Below are 15234 nucleotides of genomic sequence, written 5' to 3'. Positions count from 1 at the left end.
CCTATCAGTGAGTCAGACAAACAAGGATTCTAACGAGCCTCCATTGTTAGGAGAGTGAGGACAATTTGCAAGCAATCCAGCTTACATCACATCTCAGCTTTAAAAGCTCAACTCCACACTCTCTATTTCTGAATTGAGAAAGCTCCTCGGATGAGAAGTGAAACGTCTTTAGCTACAGAATAGAAGTCCAGTTGTTTTTGTTTTTTAACTTTTTTGAAACAGAACTACTCCAACATGCAGCCACCTTGAGCGGCGCAATTCTAGAAGAATTTCCCCCAGTGTATTATAGGCCTGGCAGGCCGCCAGGCTAAGCTCCGCTTGTTTATTATAAATACGTCATTTTTTATGCACATTTTTTTCCCACCAGCACCCCCAAAACCGCTACCTTTATCTACCTCACTGCGCGAGGGTACGCGCGCCAACAGTGACGCAATCGCGCTGTCCCCACCTTTGCGCGAAGGTCCCGTGTATGGCGTGAGTTTTGTGCCACCAGGTTGAGTGTGCGAGCAGTTTGTCAGAGTTGAGCAATGTGTACCTTCAAATCAGTGTCACTGTGCACTCAACCTGGTGGAACAAAAAATCATGCCATACAAAAGCACCAAGTATAAACGCCCCCACCACGCGCTGTTCTTGGAGGCCCACGCGACTCTAATGAGCCCTGAGGCCGAGCCACCTTCAGCTACCGCTGGACTTACAAATAAATATTATCGAGTTTAACCAAAAATGGTTAGTTGAGCTAAAATTAAGCGAGTGGCTTTACAAGACCGAATATGAAAAGCCTGTTTTGTACTTAGTCAAAATATTAATATGACATGTGCTAATTTAACCTTGTTTAACAGTAAAATTATGCTATTAATTTCAGCATTAGATATGCTCTGTTTTGTTGTTACATGTAGTGATCCAACATGCAGCCTGTGCCACAAAAAGCACAGTACAGTCAGCATCTCTGTTGTTATTCATTGGCCTTGACGTGAAACGTGTGTTGGTGCTTTGTTAGCACTTTTTCATTTATGTTAATTTTATTTATTTGTAAATGTGACTTAAATTAGGATTCAAATTAGGTGCAAACAATTAGTATTTCTTTTAATTGTATTTTCGTTTAAAAAATTATTTCAAAAGTGCCTTTTTGTAAAACTGTAGTTGTGCAAATATTTGGCATAAATATCTTACAATATCACATAATAAATGGCCATATTTTCAACTTTCCTGTCAACTTTATTTATTTATTTTTTTACTAAATCACAGTTGGGCGGCGAACGGCCGGCGAACGGCTACCTACAATCGGGCTTAGTCTCTTTTCAGGGGGAAAACCTGCAGTGACTCCAACCTGCATTCCCCATCCACAGAGCTCCCCTGCAAAGCAAATAAACCACCTTTTTTAGGGTCCAACCTACAAACTGACTGAGCAGGACCTCTCACCAAATCAACTAGAGGTAACAAGTACTTCTTGACTGTGGCAAGTGCCTTCAGCAAATGGGTTGAATGTCTTCCAGCTCCCAATATTACAGCACAAACCACATTGATGAACCATGTCCTATCTGGGACTAGTCTCCCAACTTGCATCAACTCTGAGAGAGGAACCCATTTCACTTCTGAAATAATGCAAGAGCTGTGGCAGATGCTATTTGTGAAGGCTAAATTTCATGTTGGCCAACATCACCAAGCATCAGGTCAAGCTGAAAGAGCCAAATGAATGGCTGTGACCATTCCAAACAGGTATGTACCCAATGAGTTCACCGGTATTTATCCATTTAAGATAATGACTGGTAGACAAATGAACACTTCCACTGCATTTGCATTAACCTTCAAAGTTAAGGCAACAACTGCAAACACAACCCACCAGTAAATGACAAACTTAAACATCTTCAACACCCCCTTCCCCATTGCCCAGAAACATTTGGAGAGAATGGCTGAAGGACACCATTTCCTTTCTGCCGAACCAAAGTATCAACTACTATCAGCATGCTCCTCATTCATGACATCACCTGGTCTACCAACAACTACTGCTCTCATCAAAAAAGCCCAGTAATGCTTCCACTTCCTGTTGAGACTGAAAAAGACCTAATCCCTTTCCTTGTTTATGGCAGCATTTTATAGGGGTACCACAGAAAACATCCTGACCCACTGCATTACTGTCTGGCACAGTAGCTGCTCTTCTGCATTCAGGAAACCCCTCCAGAGAGTGGTTAGGGCTGCAGAGAAGATCATTGACACTCCACTCCTAGCAGCTTTAGCAGATATTTACAAAGACAGATGAGTGAGAAAGGCTACAAAATCACGCTAGACCCCTTTACCCACCCCACCACCTCTTTGCACTCCAACCTTCTAGCACAAAGCCGTAGAGCATCTATGCTAGAACTTCAGGATTATCTGACTGTTTTTTTTCTCCAGGCCATCAGGACAACAAACTTGCTTTGTAAGCTGACCCCACATTTCTCTTATTAGTGACTGTAACAAGATAAACCTCATGTACATGCACTTTACAACTCCTGCTACATATTGCATTGAACTCAGGGTAATTACTACTCCAGCTAATTAAACCCAGTGTTCGTTTTAGAGATGCTTCTATGTTTTTTTTATATGTGTTTAATGTATGTTTTTTATGTTTTTATTATTAATTTTATTTTCTGCTTTTAGATTTTATTCTGTTATGAGACAATGCCACACAGTGGAGAAGAGCATCTTGTTTACGCTAAAACTGCATAAAGAAGAAACTAAACTAACTAGACTCTCAAGTTTGTTTACTCAGTGACTCTGAAGATGAAATCTTGTTTGAATGATGAGTGAGTGCCCCTTTCCTGGGTGTCAACTGTGACACCCTCAACATTATTCACTGCAGCTCTTCTGTGTGATCCATAAACCAACGGACTGGCTTTAAATCACAAGTGGGGGATACGTAACGGTATGTAACTCCAGATACTGACAATAACTAAATGTAAGTACAGACTCACAGACATGCCTCTAATCTAACAGACTTATGGACTCCACACTTCTTTGAACCTGACAAAAACAAAAGCCTGATTTTCACACACCATGTAATGTGAAGTAAGAAGTCTCAAGCCAAATTTAAAAAAAGAAGAGTTTTCATATTCACTGCAAAAGTTAAGAATCTTTGATGCATTACAATATTGATTGATTGTTTATTTGCTATGAAGTATTGAATAGTTTTCATAAAGTAATTCTTCACTGAATATTTGATGTTGATTCATATTGTGAACTAACCCATCCTTCCTCTGCCAGGAATGTGCTTTCCAAGACAAAATTTTGTGTGTGTGCTCTCTTCATCTGTTTCAAGTACAGTATTTTTTATGTTACTCTTCGATACATAATCAATCTAATATTACAATATTTTATTGATCATGGTGAATCAAGTTCTGCATTTCAATCATCAATAGTTCAGAGATTCTCATCCTCAGGATTCAAGAGACAAGATAATGAACCTCAGTGACTTGTGAAAACCCTCATAAATGGTTCTAGACAACTTGGCACATAGTGAGATACTGGCTTTATCATCCTCACGAATGACAACATGTTAGTGTTACTGTGTTTATTGTGTACATTCGTTTATTGTTTAAACTAACTTTCATCCGCAGAAAGTAATTTTGTTCACTGAAAAAGTCATTTATTTCTAGAGGATGAAAAGTTTTAATTATTATGGACAAAAGAAAATGTTTCCTGGAACCTGGAAGATGATGTTGCAGCAGAGGATGAGCTGCAGGGTCCTACCTTTGTCTCCCTGTCGGAGGCGATTCAGGTACAGCTCGTATCTCGCCTGCTTGCTGGGGTTTTTCTCAAACGGTTTGAAGGTTTGTAGTGAGGTGTGGACCCCTTTCCACGCTGCCAGAGCATCATGTTGCTGCTGAAGACCAGTGGAGGGTGGAGTCACCACCGACGAAGCAGCATGTGTGGCGTCTTCAGGGTCTGGGGTGCAGGTTTCTTGGGTAGAAGAGTTACGCATGCTGAGTAGACGCCGTCTGTCTTCAGGTCTCAGAAGATCCATGACTGAACTGGGTCCTGATAAGGGTTTAAAGCATGAGAGAAAATCTGGAATCAGTCCCCACAGCTTCATCTCATTCTCCCCTGATCAACATCTAGTCAGATGGAAACGTCACAGTCAAGGAGTAATAAATTAAACTTCAAGTCTGATTCTTTGTAAAGGTTGCAGGATTATACAGAATAAGAAGCACGTGAAGCAGTTAGAACAACCACAAACTTCTCTTTCACCTTTCAGGGAGTCCTCTCCCAACAACTCCCTCCTCTGGCTGGAGTCTAGCTGGTGGCGTCCACCCTGCTGGGGCTCCTCTTTCATCATGTGACCTCTGGATGACTTCAGAGCTTCAGCTAGCGCCGGACTGACTCCAGAACGTCTCAAAACGTCAACTTGTGGACGGAAACAATGGACCGGGCGATAATTGCTGGGCAGAATAGGAGGAGGAAAGACCTATAATAAGAGAGAAGTCAGTGAAGCGTTTCATCCACTTGTGGACAGAGATAAGTCTGCAGGCTCTCAGAGGGCTCTTACTGTTTTCCCCTCAGGAGGTTTCTGGGCCAGAGTAAACCCCTCAAGGATTTTACCAATGTATGCCGTGTCCTTGCTTCTCTCTGAAGACAGAAATATAGCTTCATATTTTCTTTCAAACTCTAAAGAACACCTATAAATAATTAACTAGGGTTGGGCAATTGCATGACTATGTCAGCCATTGGTGATTGGAATAGTCAGTGGTAGTTTTTAATTTTAAAAGATAATATTTTAGTTACATGGAAGGGGGAGAGCTAAAAACTGTACTGGAGTCAAATTAACAGTCTCTGGTTTTCCTAGTATTCTCCAGGTGTTTTCCAGGCTATGCTACCTCTCTTCTTAGTGTACTGCTGCGGAGCTGTCCAGCCATACAGGCCGTCTCCTGGCTCCTCTCCTCCTAGAACAGTGTCATATTTAGACATGGAATCTCTGTGGTACACATCCTCATCTTCGTCCTCCAGCGCCCCCACACCAAAGGCCTGCAGGTCAAAGGTCAGGTAAAAATCGATACCTTTATTGTGAAAAACCATGTAGACTGTTAAACTCCCACCTGCCCGGCAACTCCTCCTCTTTTCAAGCTGATTTTTGTATCTCCAAACAGACTTGTCCTCATCTCAGACTGAGGTCTGAACAGGTCAATGTGTTTGTCTGCACCGCGGCCCAGCAGAGCCAGGCCTGGGTCTAGACCGTGGTATCCCAAACCCTGGACCCCTGGCTTCGGACTGAAGTCCACAGGAGTCATATCCTTTGGTGCAAATGTCACGTTCTCTGGAGCAAACTCTTCATCATAATTGTCCTGATGTAGCAGAAAGACAATCAGGAAATACAGAGGCTGAAACAGTGAAAATCCATCAACTTTGATAAAGCTGAATGAAGTGTCTCCACTTCCTCCCATTGTTCAGAATTAAAGTCAAAATTTCAGTTTTTTGGGTGCTACTATGTTGTATTTTTTTCAGGATGTGGGGCTGTACCCTCAATATGGAAGTCCTGCCTCCACACCCTCATAGCTTGCTAACAGGCTGACACCATCAATCACAGTCTTACTTTACTTAAAGCCTTAAATAACTAATTAAAACTAAACATATTTAAACAAATTAATATTTGAACATACTGAAGACATAAAAGCTACGTGATTCAACAAAGATCAATAGATAAAAAAAAATAAAAATCTAAAGTGTATTTTTTATTTTCTAGTAAGGCAAATGTCCCATCCGTATGTATTTACACTGAGGGGCAGGACTTGAAAATTGTATTGCAGCCAGCCACTACGGGAACTCGTCCATGTTGATTTCAACTTTCAGCTTCCAGTTCTCTATTTAGCCATATATCAACGTGGAAAATCACAAAGAGGTCAAAGTGCACAGCTGATAAAAAAAAAAAAAATTTAAATCCACCTAATACAGCCTTAGATTTAAATACAGAGAAACAAACAAACACACACAAAAGCTTTGGGGCATAAAAAGGATTGAAAACAACAAAATTTGGGATTTAGAGACCATAAATTCTCTAGATATTTACAAAAAAATATCTTTAGAATTTTAAAACATTTTTCTTTTTGGAAGACAAACAATGATGAACTAGAACCACAGTATGACAGAGGTCCAAGGTCCCAACCCATGTGCCCCTGACCCCCCATGCCCCCCCCCAATCACCAATAGGACCTAGTGAACCTCAGGCTTGTATGTTGAAGACTCATAATCTTGATGCCTATTAGTGTCCCCAAGCCAATAATGGACCAAAAATCCATCAGTGTTTTATATGTTGTTTAATAATGACTGTTAGGGGTGTATTTGTGTCCAAAGGCTCACAAATTATGCCACAATATACTTCCATTCATAAATTCATAAATCCACTCATAAGATATATAGTTGTCACATTTTAATGTCCCTAAATAGGCAGAGTTGGTTGCAAGGATAGTTACAAAAATGGGTTACAAATAAGGCCTGTTGATTTTGGTGGTGATTGATGTAACCTTTGAAGATAAACGACCATTTAGCCATTCCAAATACTTCTAAAAAAGTTCAAAATACACCATAGATTGGTCTATAGAGAATGTTTAGGGTCATTCAGGTACTGCTTTAAAATTATTAAGTTATTAAAATTATTCATGTACTATTTCATTCTGTTTTACCATAATTATCATCCAGACATCCATCCATATTCTTCACCCACTTTTCCTTTCCAGGTCATGGAGAAGCTAATTATTATTGTAATTTTTTTATATTTACAATTAAATATTGCCTTAAAACACCTAATGGCTTAGGCTGCAGTATGAGTTTTATTTATGGGAAAAAAACAAAAAGGAGAAAACAAACAGAACAGTCTCAATAGGGCTTCATGCTCCGCTGGAAACATGGAAACTGCTGTGTTGCCTCTGTGGGCTTGGACCCCTGATAAAGCTTAGGAGAGAAAGTTATTAACACTCTTATCAACCCACCTCCGAATCCTCTGAACCAGCAGGGGGCAACAAACAGCCATACGTTTTCACTCCACTCTCTGTCAGGGATACAGAAAAGTGTTAATATATACTAATATATACTGTAATATATACTTACAACTAACAGGGTTTCTACACATTTTCTATTTAAAAATTCTATACTTTTGCAAATTTCTGTCAATTTTTGAGTCATTTTTTTATTTTAAAAAAACTGTAAATTTACTGTCATTTGCAGAGTTTCTACAGTGGTGCAGTTTTATTATATGTATGACTTTTTATATCTGCTGTATTTGTAGCAAACCATCACAGTTTAGAAGTCCGGGTCAGGTGAATGCCATCAGGCAAAGAATACATTAGTGGCACTTTTTTATATGAAAATTTAGAAAACTTGGTTGATTTTTGACTTATTTTTACCTTTTGAAGACAAATGTTTTCTATAAAATTTAGGCAGATGTTTTTTTAAAATGGTCTGGCTTTTTTCCAAAGGTAAAATATATGTATTTTACATTACATCAACAGCTACTATGTGCATCTCTATATTTCTTTGTGTGTGAGTGTATATGTATGTTTATATGTATGCATGTAGGTAGGTAAATAATCCACCAAAGCAATACATTTTAATGTTTGTACCTTGTTTGTAACTAACAAGACAGATAAACTTTGACTATCAAGTTTCTGAGCTGTGAGTTTATTATCTGGAAGCTATGAGGATGATGTAGGAGGGGAGTGGTTTGTTTTGGTTTGTTCATTTACCATTAGCTAACATGCTAACAACTGGAAAACTTCATTTTCTGGTCTAAAAGCCTTAAATCTTCTCAAAAATCGGCGGCACCTTATGTGTACATTGAATTCCAAAATCTGTCCCTGACACAGGGACGTACGGTAATGTGTACAGTACTGGTACGTACGCTGGCAGCGATAAACCAATCGGAGAACATTATGTAATATAACACTAATTCGGAGTTTGTCATCAATCTAGGAGGATTAAAAAAGAACTCCAACCGCTGGACGTTGGTGTAAACAGCGCGTTCAAAGAGAAGTTGCAAGTGGCGTTGGAGCGATGGATGACCGACAGCGAACACACGTTTACTTAGATGGGGGGGCAGCGCTGGGTGAGTTACGCTATCATATGCGAATGGATTGTGGATGCCTGGGCTAAGGTATCTGCTTTAACTGTTGTCCAAGCTTTCGCGAAAGCAGGCATCATTGCTGAACAGCCCCCTGGCAACGAGACTGACTCCGTTAATGATGAGAGGGAACCTAGCATGTTTGATGGCGAAATTGTCCAGCTGTTCAATTCAGACAGAAGATGAGGACTTTGTGGAAAAAGAATGGTGAAAAATAATATGTAAAATAATTGTTACATAGTAGAATAAAGTTCAACCAAACTCACCGTTTTGCTTCCGTGACCTTTTTTTTTTTTTTGTAGACCGTATGTTTTAGCATGCGCCTTATAATTCAGTGCGCCTTTTGTATGGGTTAAGTACAGAAATGGACGCCATAATTGAGACTGTGCCTTATAATCCGGTGCGCCTTAGGGTGCAGAAAATATGGTAGTTTAAATGTTTTGCTGTTTAAAACAGAATAATAACTCTAATCATTACAGATGAACATTACAATTACAGATCAGTCAGTTTCAATGTAGCATGTATCTGCTGATCAGAACCTATGCTGTTAGCATGTAGCATTTAGCTCTCTCTGCTTCCCTCTATAAAACACCATCAAACTTTAACCTTCATGATGAATAACTGTATTGATCTTACCACTGTGGATGCACTGATACAGTATGATGCTACTTTTCTGCTGTTTTACTGAATGAAAACACAGCTGATATTTGTCACTAAAACACACCTTTTGGCAACAAAGACGAAGTGTTTTGAGCTGGTTGTGGGAATCAAATCTTCTGATTTCTGTCACAAATCTGTGATCTGATGTGTGGATTAGGGTCTGCTTACAGAACAGCACTGATTACTGACAGTAAATAAAGAGCTCACAAGCAAATATTCAGTTTTATGCTGTTGTTCATCACCGAGGTTTCAATGAAACATCACAGTGGAATTAAAATGCCTCTGTAGGTGATCTTAGGTCATTTTCATCAGTAATCCTCCCAGTAACTGATGGCAGACAGGAAATACTCCTCCAAAGAGATGAAAACCAGAAGGAGCAGAGTGAGCGAAGTGGCATAGGGTCAACAGGCTTAATGAGCTGTCAATCAAAAGCTAAGGATACTGGAAATACTGTAGTTAGAAATCACTACATCAATAATGTACCATGGAAGCTGGACTGATAAGAGATAATACTGGAAAGATTAGACAGCTGCAGCTGATTTGGGGCCTAAAAGCTTTGTTGAACTTTGTTGAACTGGAATGTTAAAATGCCTGAAATTGAAAACAGCTTAGTTTTTTTCAATTAGTGAGTTACCAGGAGGATTTAAATTTAGTTGGCCACTGTATCATCAATAAAACCACCTGAACCAGATCTTTCCAACAGTCTGTCACATGTGGACGTACCAGTCTGCTGTCTGCGAGGTTTCCTCTTCACACGAGGCCCCACGCCCTGACCTTCCTTCCAGCCCATCCTCCTCAGCAACTCTACTCCAATGGACAATCTGAGAAACAAAACAAGCAAACTTCATTCCAATTTACTGAGGACAGTCTTTTTACAAGCTTTAAAATGTGCCATCAGATAAAATTGGCTGCTGATGTGGGTGGGCCAGCTGTTACCTGGCAGGTGCGATCAGTTCCTCCAGCAGCGTGTCTCCAGGGATTAGAGCAGCCTGAGCACCAACGGCTCTAGCTTTCTCCGCAGCCTCGTCTCTGCGACTGGACGAGAACTCCTGACTGGTGGTGATCTCTCTGGGAGCGATGCCATGCTCGCTGAAATCCTAATATCACATAAAAAAATTTCTAAAGTCAACAACACAACAAAGATCTCCTCCTACAGTTTATTTATAACCTCAAATCAGAAAAAATTGTGATGGTATATATTTGTTAAATTTATTTCTCCTTCATTACACAAAATATATTCATTCTCACCTCATCGTCCATGAAATCCTCTGGTCTGGCACGGTGTTTCTCAGCTTTCTGTTGCCGTGAAGACACAAAGGTCGACGGGGTCCAGCCTGAATTCACAACAACACAAGATTAACGGCTAGAAACATGTAGGTAGTTTTAGATGAAGTCAACAGAAATATTTTAAAACCCACAAACTAAAACACACACTTTGAATTTTAGAATAAAATTATTTGACTCTCGGTTTTAAAAATACATCCAGGAGTTTTTAGTTTCCACAAAAACTTTAAACATTAAAACTAGGGCTGCACAATATATCACTATCTTGTCATCATCACAATATCAATATCGCAAATGACTGCTTGGCCTGCAATAGATCATAGACCGTCATATTTAAGTACCATCATTCATTCTGCTGCTAATAATTTATTTTGTTAGTCCAACAGACTCTCTCTGGCTTTGATGGTCACACTTGGTTTAGATGATCGTGATGACAGAGGAGAAAATGGGGAGTGAGGAAAATCTTTATTGCAATTGATATTGTCATTGCTATATTAAACAAAAATATTACACATTGCAAGTTTTTATAATACTGGTCAGCCCTAGATTACAACCAAACTGAATGTATGAGTTATTTAATGAAGCACATGCTGTTTGTAAAAGCTACCTTATGGACACAGACAGGTTTAGTAATTTCAATCTAATCTAACGTTCACGAAGTCAAGGAAAAAAACTGTCTGAAGAAAGAAATAACAATATGCTCATGCTGGCGAAACTGTCTGAGAAAAATAAATTAAGCTAAATACAGAAGCTTAAAGCAAAGAATAAAGGAATTCCATTGTTCTGTTGCGGAAAAGCAGTCGGACTTCAGAGCAGCTCTCATCAGAAACTTACTGACTTCACCTGCATTCAGAGACAGGAGACCTGATTATTTCAGCAGATTACTGCAGTGGCAGTACATAAACAGTGAGTAAAGTTAAGTTTATATTCAATAGCTTGTCCTGCACACAATAAACAGTTTCTGTAATAAACAGAGACACAGAAAAGAGTGGTCTCCTATAAGTAGTTGATTCATTCAATATGAGAATTATTTCTGCAACACATTTATTCTGCAGTTTGAAGAGAAAACTGCAGCTTAGAGAGGAGCAGATCACCTGGACCTCATTATAGAATACGCTGCATAGCAGAGAGTAGATTTAGAAGTATTTATACTTAGTAATGATGAAGAGTTAGCTGCATACCTGAGTATTTTACTCTGGTCTACACCACCTCTTCTAGAGGAACTACTTCATGTGTTCTCACTGCTGAGCAGTGACTCTGGGACTGAAGGTAAAATATTAAAGTGCGATGTCTGAATTTTCAGCACACTAAATTCTACATTTTATTTATATTACTCCACTTAATAATGGAAAATAAGCTGTGTGTGATAATATTTAGAACATGAAGACATTAAGATGCATCTTAAGAGGCACTGATTTGTGATGTTAGCCAGGATTCCCAGCTGTGTATACACATCTTAGCAGCACTGTTTATTATTAAAATACAGTTAAAAAGTTCACATTACATAGTACTAAAACTGAAAAAAAGCATAAGAAAATGTTAATGAAATTATCTTTTGTCTATAATATGGGTCATCTTAGTGACTCTGCTAAAGTAATGTTTCAAATCACATTTGTGTAGTTTTTGTATCAGATATTTGACTTCATACATACAAGCAAAAACCCTCAACTCTATGTTCCCAGAAGGTCCAGAAATAGCCTCAAATTGTTAAAATTCAAGACCTTCCAGGTCTTTCCTCCCCAGACCCCAGCTAGGGCCTGAGGTGGCCCCCACACCCCTACATTTTTCAGGTTTTATGGTCATATCCCTGTAATTAAAACCTTCTGTAAGTTCATGACAAATTAAAGTAAAAGTCCGTCCTGTATGAAGTGTGCAGGAGGCAACAAATTCCAACCTTCTTTAGAGCCGACAGTGTTGAAGTAACCGGCTGAGAAGCCTCCGGTGAAGGCTCCGTGGAACCGCTGGTATCGTCCCTTCTCATCTTTCACTGTCTGTTCGTGCAGTGGAATGGGCTTCCTAAGTGGCTCATCTGCAGACACAAGCAGATCACAAACTGAACCCAATGCTGGAGGGAGTTCCCTGATCCAACTCATACAGAATCAGACTCACCACTGAAGGAAAGGAAGTAGAGTAGTTTACTGAATTCACATACTTTGGAACAATTACAGACAACAAGTTCACCTTTCAGCCCAATGCTGACTGTGTTGACAAAAAAGCCAGACAGTGTTTCCATCTCCTACATTAGCTAAGCAGCTTTAACGCCAGCAAACACACCCTGCAATTCGACTGTACTGTCTGGCAAGACAGAGGGACCAGACTGGAAAGGATGTGCAGCAGGTTAGGCTTGTTAAAGATAGAAATGGTAATGGTAGAGGAGAATGTGATGGGAAGATGGAAGGAGTACTTTGAGGAGCTGATGAATGAAGAGAATGAAAGGGAAAGAAGAGGTCATAGAAACTGTAGACTGGGAAGTGGAAAATGTTAGTAAGGATGAAGTCTGAAAAGATTTGAAGAGGATGAAGAAGGGGAAGGCAGTTGGACCTGATGACATACCAGTGGAGGTATGGAAATGTCTAGGAGAGATGACAGTGAGGTTTTTGACTCAATTATTCAATAGCATTTTTGAGAGTGAGAAAATGCCTGAAGAATAGAGAAGTGTGTTGGTGCCAATCTTTAAGAACAAAGGTGGCGTACAGAGGTGTAGCAACTACAGGGGAATGAAGTTGATGAGCCACATGATGAAGATCTGAGAGAGAGTGGTGGAAGCTAAACTTAGACAAGAGGTAACTATTGACAAGAGGAAACTATTGTGAGCAGCAGTATGGTTTTATGCCAAGAAAGAGCACCATGGATGCCATCTTTGCTTTGAGGATGTTGATGGAAAAGTACAGAGAGGGTCAGAAAGAATTTCATTGTGTTTTTGTGGATTTAGAAAAAACATGACAAGGTGCCGAGGGAGGAGCTGTGATGTTGTATGAGGGAATTTAGATGGCAGAAAAGTATGTTAGACTGGTACAGGACATGTATGAGGACAGCAGGACAGTGGTGTGGTGTGCTGTAGGAGTGACAGATAGCTTCAATGTGGAGGTGGGAGTGCATCAAGAATCAGCTCTGAGCCCCTTCTTGTTTTCTCTGGTGATGGACTGACTAACAGATGAGGTCAGGCAGGAATCCCTGTGGACTATGATGTTTGCAGATGACATTTTGATCTGTGGTGAGAACAGGGAACACGTGGAGGTATGCACTTGAAAGACGAGGGATGAAAGTCAGCCGTAGCAAGACAGAGAACCTGTGTGTGAATGAGAGGGAGGCAGGTGGAACAGTGAGGCTACAAGAAGCAGAGGTCACAAAGGTGCAGGACTTCAAGCGCTTTGGGTCAACTGTCCAGGAAAACGGGGAGTGTGGTAAAGAGGTGAAGAAGAGAGTCCAGGCAGGATGGAGTGGATGGAGAAAAGGTTCAGGAGTGATTTGTGACAAAAGGGTCAAAGGAAAGGTTGACTGAATTGAACTAAACTGAATTGATCCAGCATCAGTCACAAGCATTATTTGCACATTCAGTGGCAGAAACTAAGTTTAACTGATGCTTAAAGCATTATTTCCAAGGAAATGTGTTTTACTTTCTTTAAACATCATTTGTCAATTTTCAGCTAAACTGAAAACCAAACTAGATACAGTAATCTGATCTTTTTAGGCGAGAGTCATCGTCTAAAATATTTATTGTTTAACGTAAATATGGTTACTAAAGACTCTACTGAAGCAAATATTACCACAACTCAATTTTATGGTCAAAGTATAAACGCATAGTCCATTACTTCTGTGCAATAATGCAGCATGTGAAACGACGTTAAATTGGTCATTTTTATTGAAGTCTGGTTCACCAAGCAGCAGCTAGCTGTTAGCACGAAGCTGAAGTTGGCTTCCGACTCTAGCTTCCGATTCGGGAAATGGCTAAAGGGCGATTCCACTTAATTTTTTACTACCTTCAGCACCTTTAATCTTTTCTAGATAAAAAAAATACAACACCTAGACACTTCAAACCTGGACTGGATTATTCTAAACACATAACTGAATAATTTAAACCATGATTGGGATTTGTGAACCCTTCCTCTGATTTGTGAAACTTCATCAAAGCGCCATTTCAGCACTTTTTTGGCTTAGGAGTCACACTAAAACTTCTCCAGTTCCAAAACTTTAACTTACATTTTGTGCTGTAACACAGGCATCCATAAATGCACTGCAAAAAAACAAAAGCACTAACCAGGGCTGAGGCAGTGGAACAAATTGAGCATGGCCAAATGGAGGAGAGGTAAGAGGATTAAAGTGACTGAAGCAGTATTACCAAAAAACAAACAAAAAGAGTCATTTATATATATAAAAAAAGAAGACAATTCAAGTGATACGTAACTTTATGCCTTGTTTCAGTGAGAGAGAGAAGCTTTAAATGCAGCTACGAGCAGAACTAGAGAGACGTTCAATTGTCCTAATTAAAAAAAAGCTGTGAAATAAAGGTCTTTACAAGATTGAATTTTGACATCTTTTATGGTTTTAACTATGACTTGTCATACTAATAAACATTTGCCTATTTTAACTTTTCTTTGCATTCTGCACTAATTATTTAGCCAGTATGATGGAATAATCCAGTCCAGGTTTAAAGTGTCTAGGTGTTTTAGTTTTTTATCTAGAAAAGATAAATGAAAAAATGTAAAATTAAGTGGCCTTCGGAATCGGAAGCTAACTTCAGCTTCGTGTTGTGCAGCTCGTTTAGCCTCCCGCAGTCCTCGTAGCTCGTTTCAAACACAGGTAAACCGGCAGAAAGTTTAATGTTTGAGGTGAAACATTAACGGAGATGATAAAATTAACTTTACCTTCCTCCAAGGGCTCCAGTGGAGTGCCATAAGTTACAAAGTCCTCGTCGTTGTCGCTGTCAGACGCCATGTTTTACACTTTAATTACGGTAAGCGCGGAAGGACAAACCAATACGCGAAGCAAAACAAACAAAAATATTTGCGTCACCTAGCGGTAAATAAATGTAAACTACACCAAAGTTTAAAACAAATTCAACGAAATGACAGAAACGTAGTTTCATTTATATACAGCTGACACCAGATGTTTACACTCACTGTATAAAAACACACAGAACCATTTTTTTCTCACTGTCTGTCATTAAATCAGTCTAAACCTTTCTTGTTTTAAGTCAGTTAGGATTC

The 15234-nt window shown here is 39.5% G+C and overlaps 1 protein-coding gene across 2 annotated transcripts in view; it reads right to left on the bottom strand.

The window, feature by feature from the left end:
* gpatch1 (G patch domain containing 1) overlaps nt 1–15005 on the bottom strand; it is a 24779-nt gene extending 9774 nt beyond the window's left edge. For both annotated transcript variants that reach the window (XM_017439879.3, XM_017439880.3), the window contains exons 1-11: nt 14893–15005; nt 11922–12056; nt 9992–10077; nt 9680–9840; nt 9467–9564; nt 6957–7015; nt 5070–5315; nt 4851–4998; nt 4523–4602; nt 4225–4441; nt 3727–4014 (exon numbers count right to left, since the gene is read on the bottom strand). In XM_017439879.3, the coding sequence (XP_017295368.1) occupies nt 3727–4014; nt 4225–4441; nt 4523–4602; nt 4851–4998; nt 5070–5315; nt 6957–7015; nt 9467–9564; nt 9680–9840; nt 9992–10077; nt 11922–12056; nt 14893–14962 (1588 nt within the window). In that variant the 5' untranslated portion in view covers nt 14963–15005. The remainder of the gene's footprint in view (nt 1–3726; nt 4015–4224; nt 4442–4522; nt 4603–4850; nt 4999–5069; nt 5316–6956; nt 7016–9466; nt 9565–9679; nt 9841–9991; nt 10078–11921; nt 12057–14892) is intronic.
* Nucleotides 15006–15234: the final 229 nt, after the last annotated feature.

This window comes from Kryptolebias marmoratus, linkage group LG15, assembly GCF_001649575.2.
Source record: "Kryptolebias marmoratus isolate JLee-2015 linkage group LG15, ASM164957v2, whole genome shotgun sequence".
Lineage (NCBI taxonomy): Eukaryota > Metazoa > Chordata > Actinopteri > Cyprinodontiformes > Rivulidae > Kryptolebias > Kryptolebias marmoratus.
This window is presented reverse-complemented; position numbering and strand designations above follow the sequence as displayed.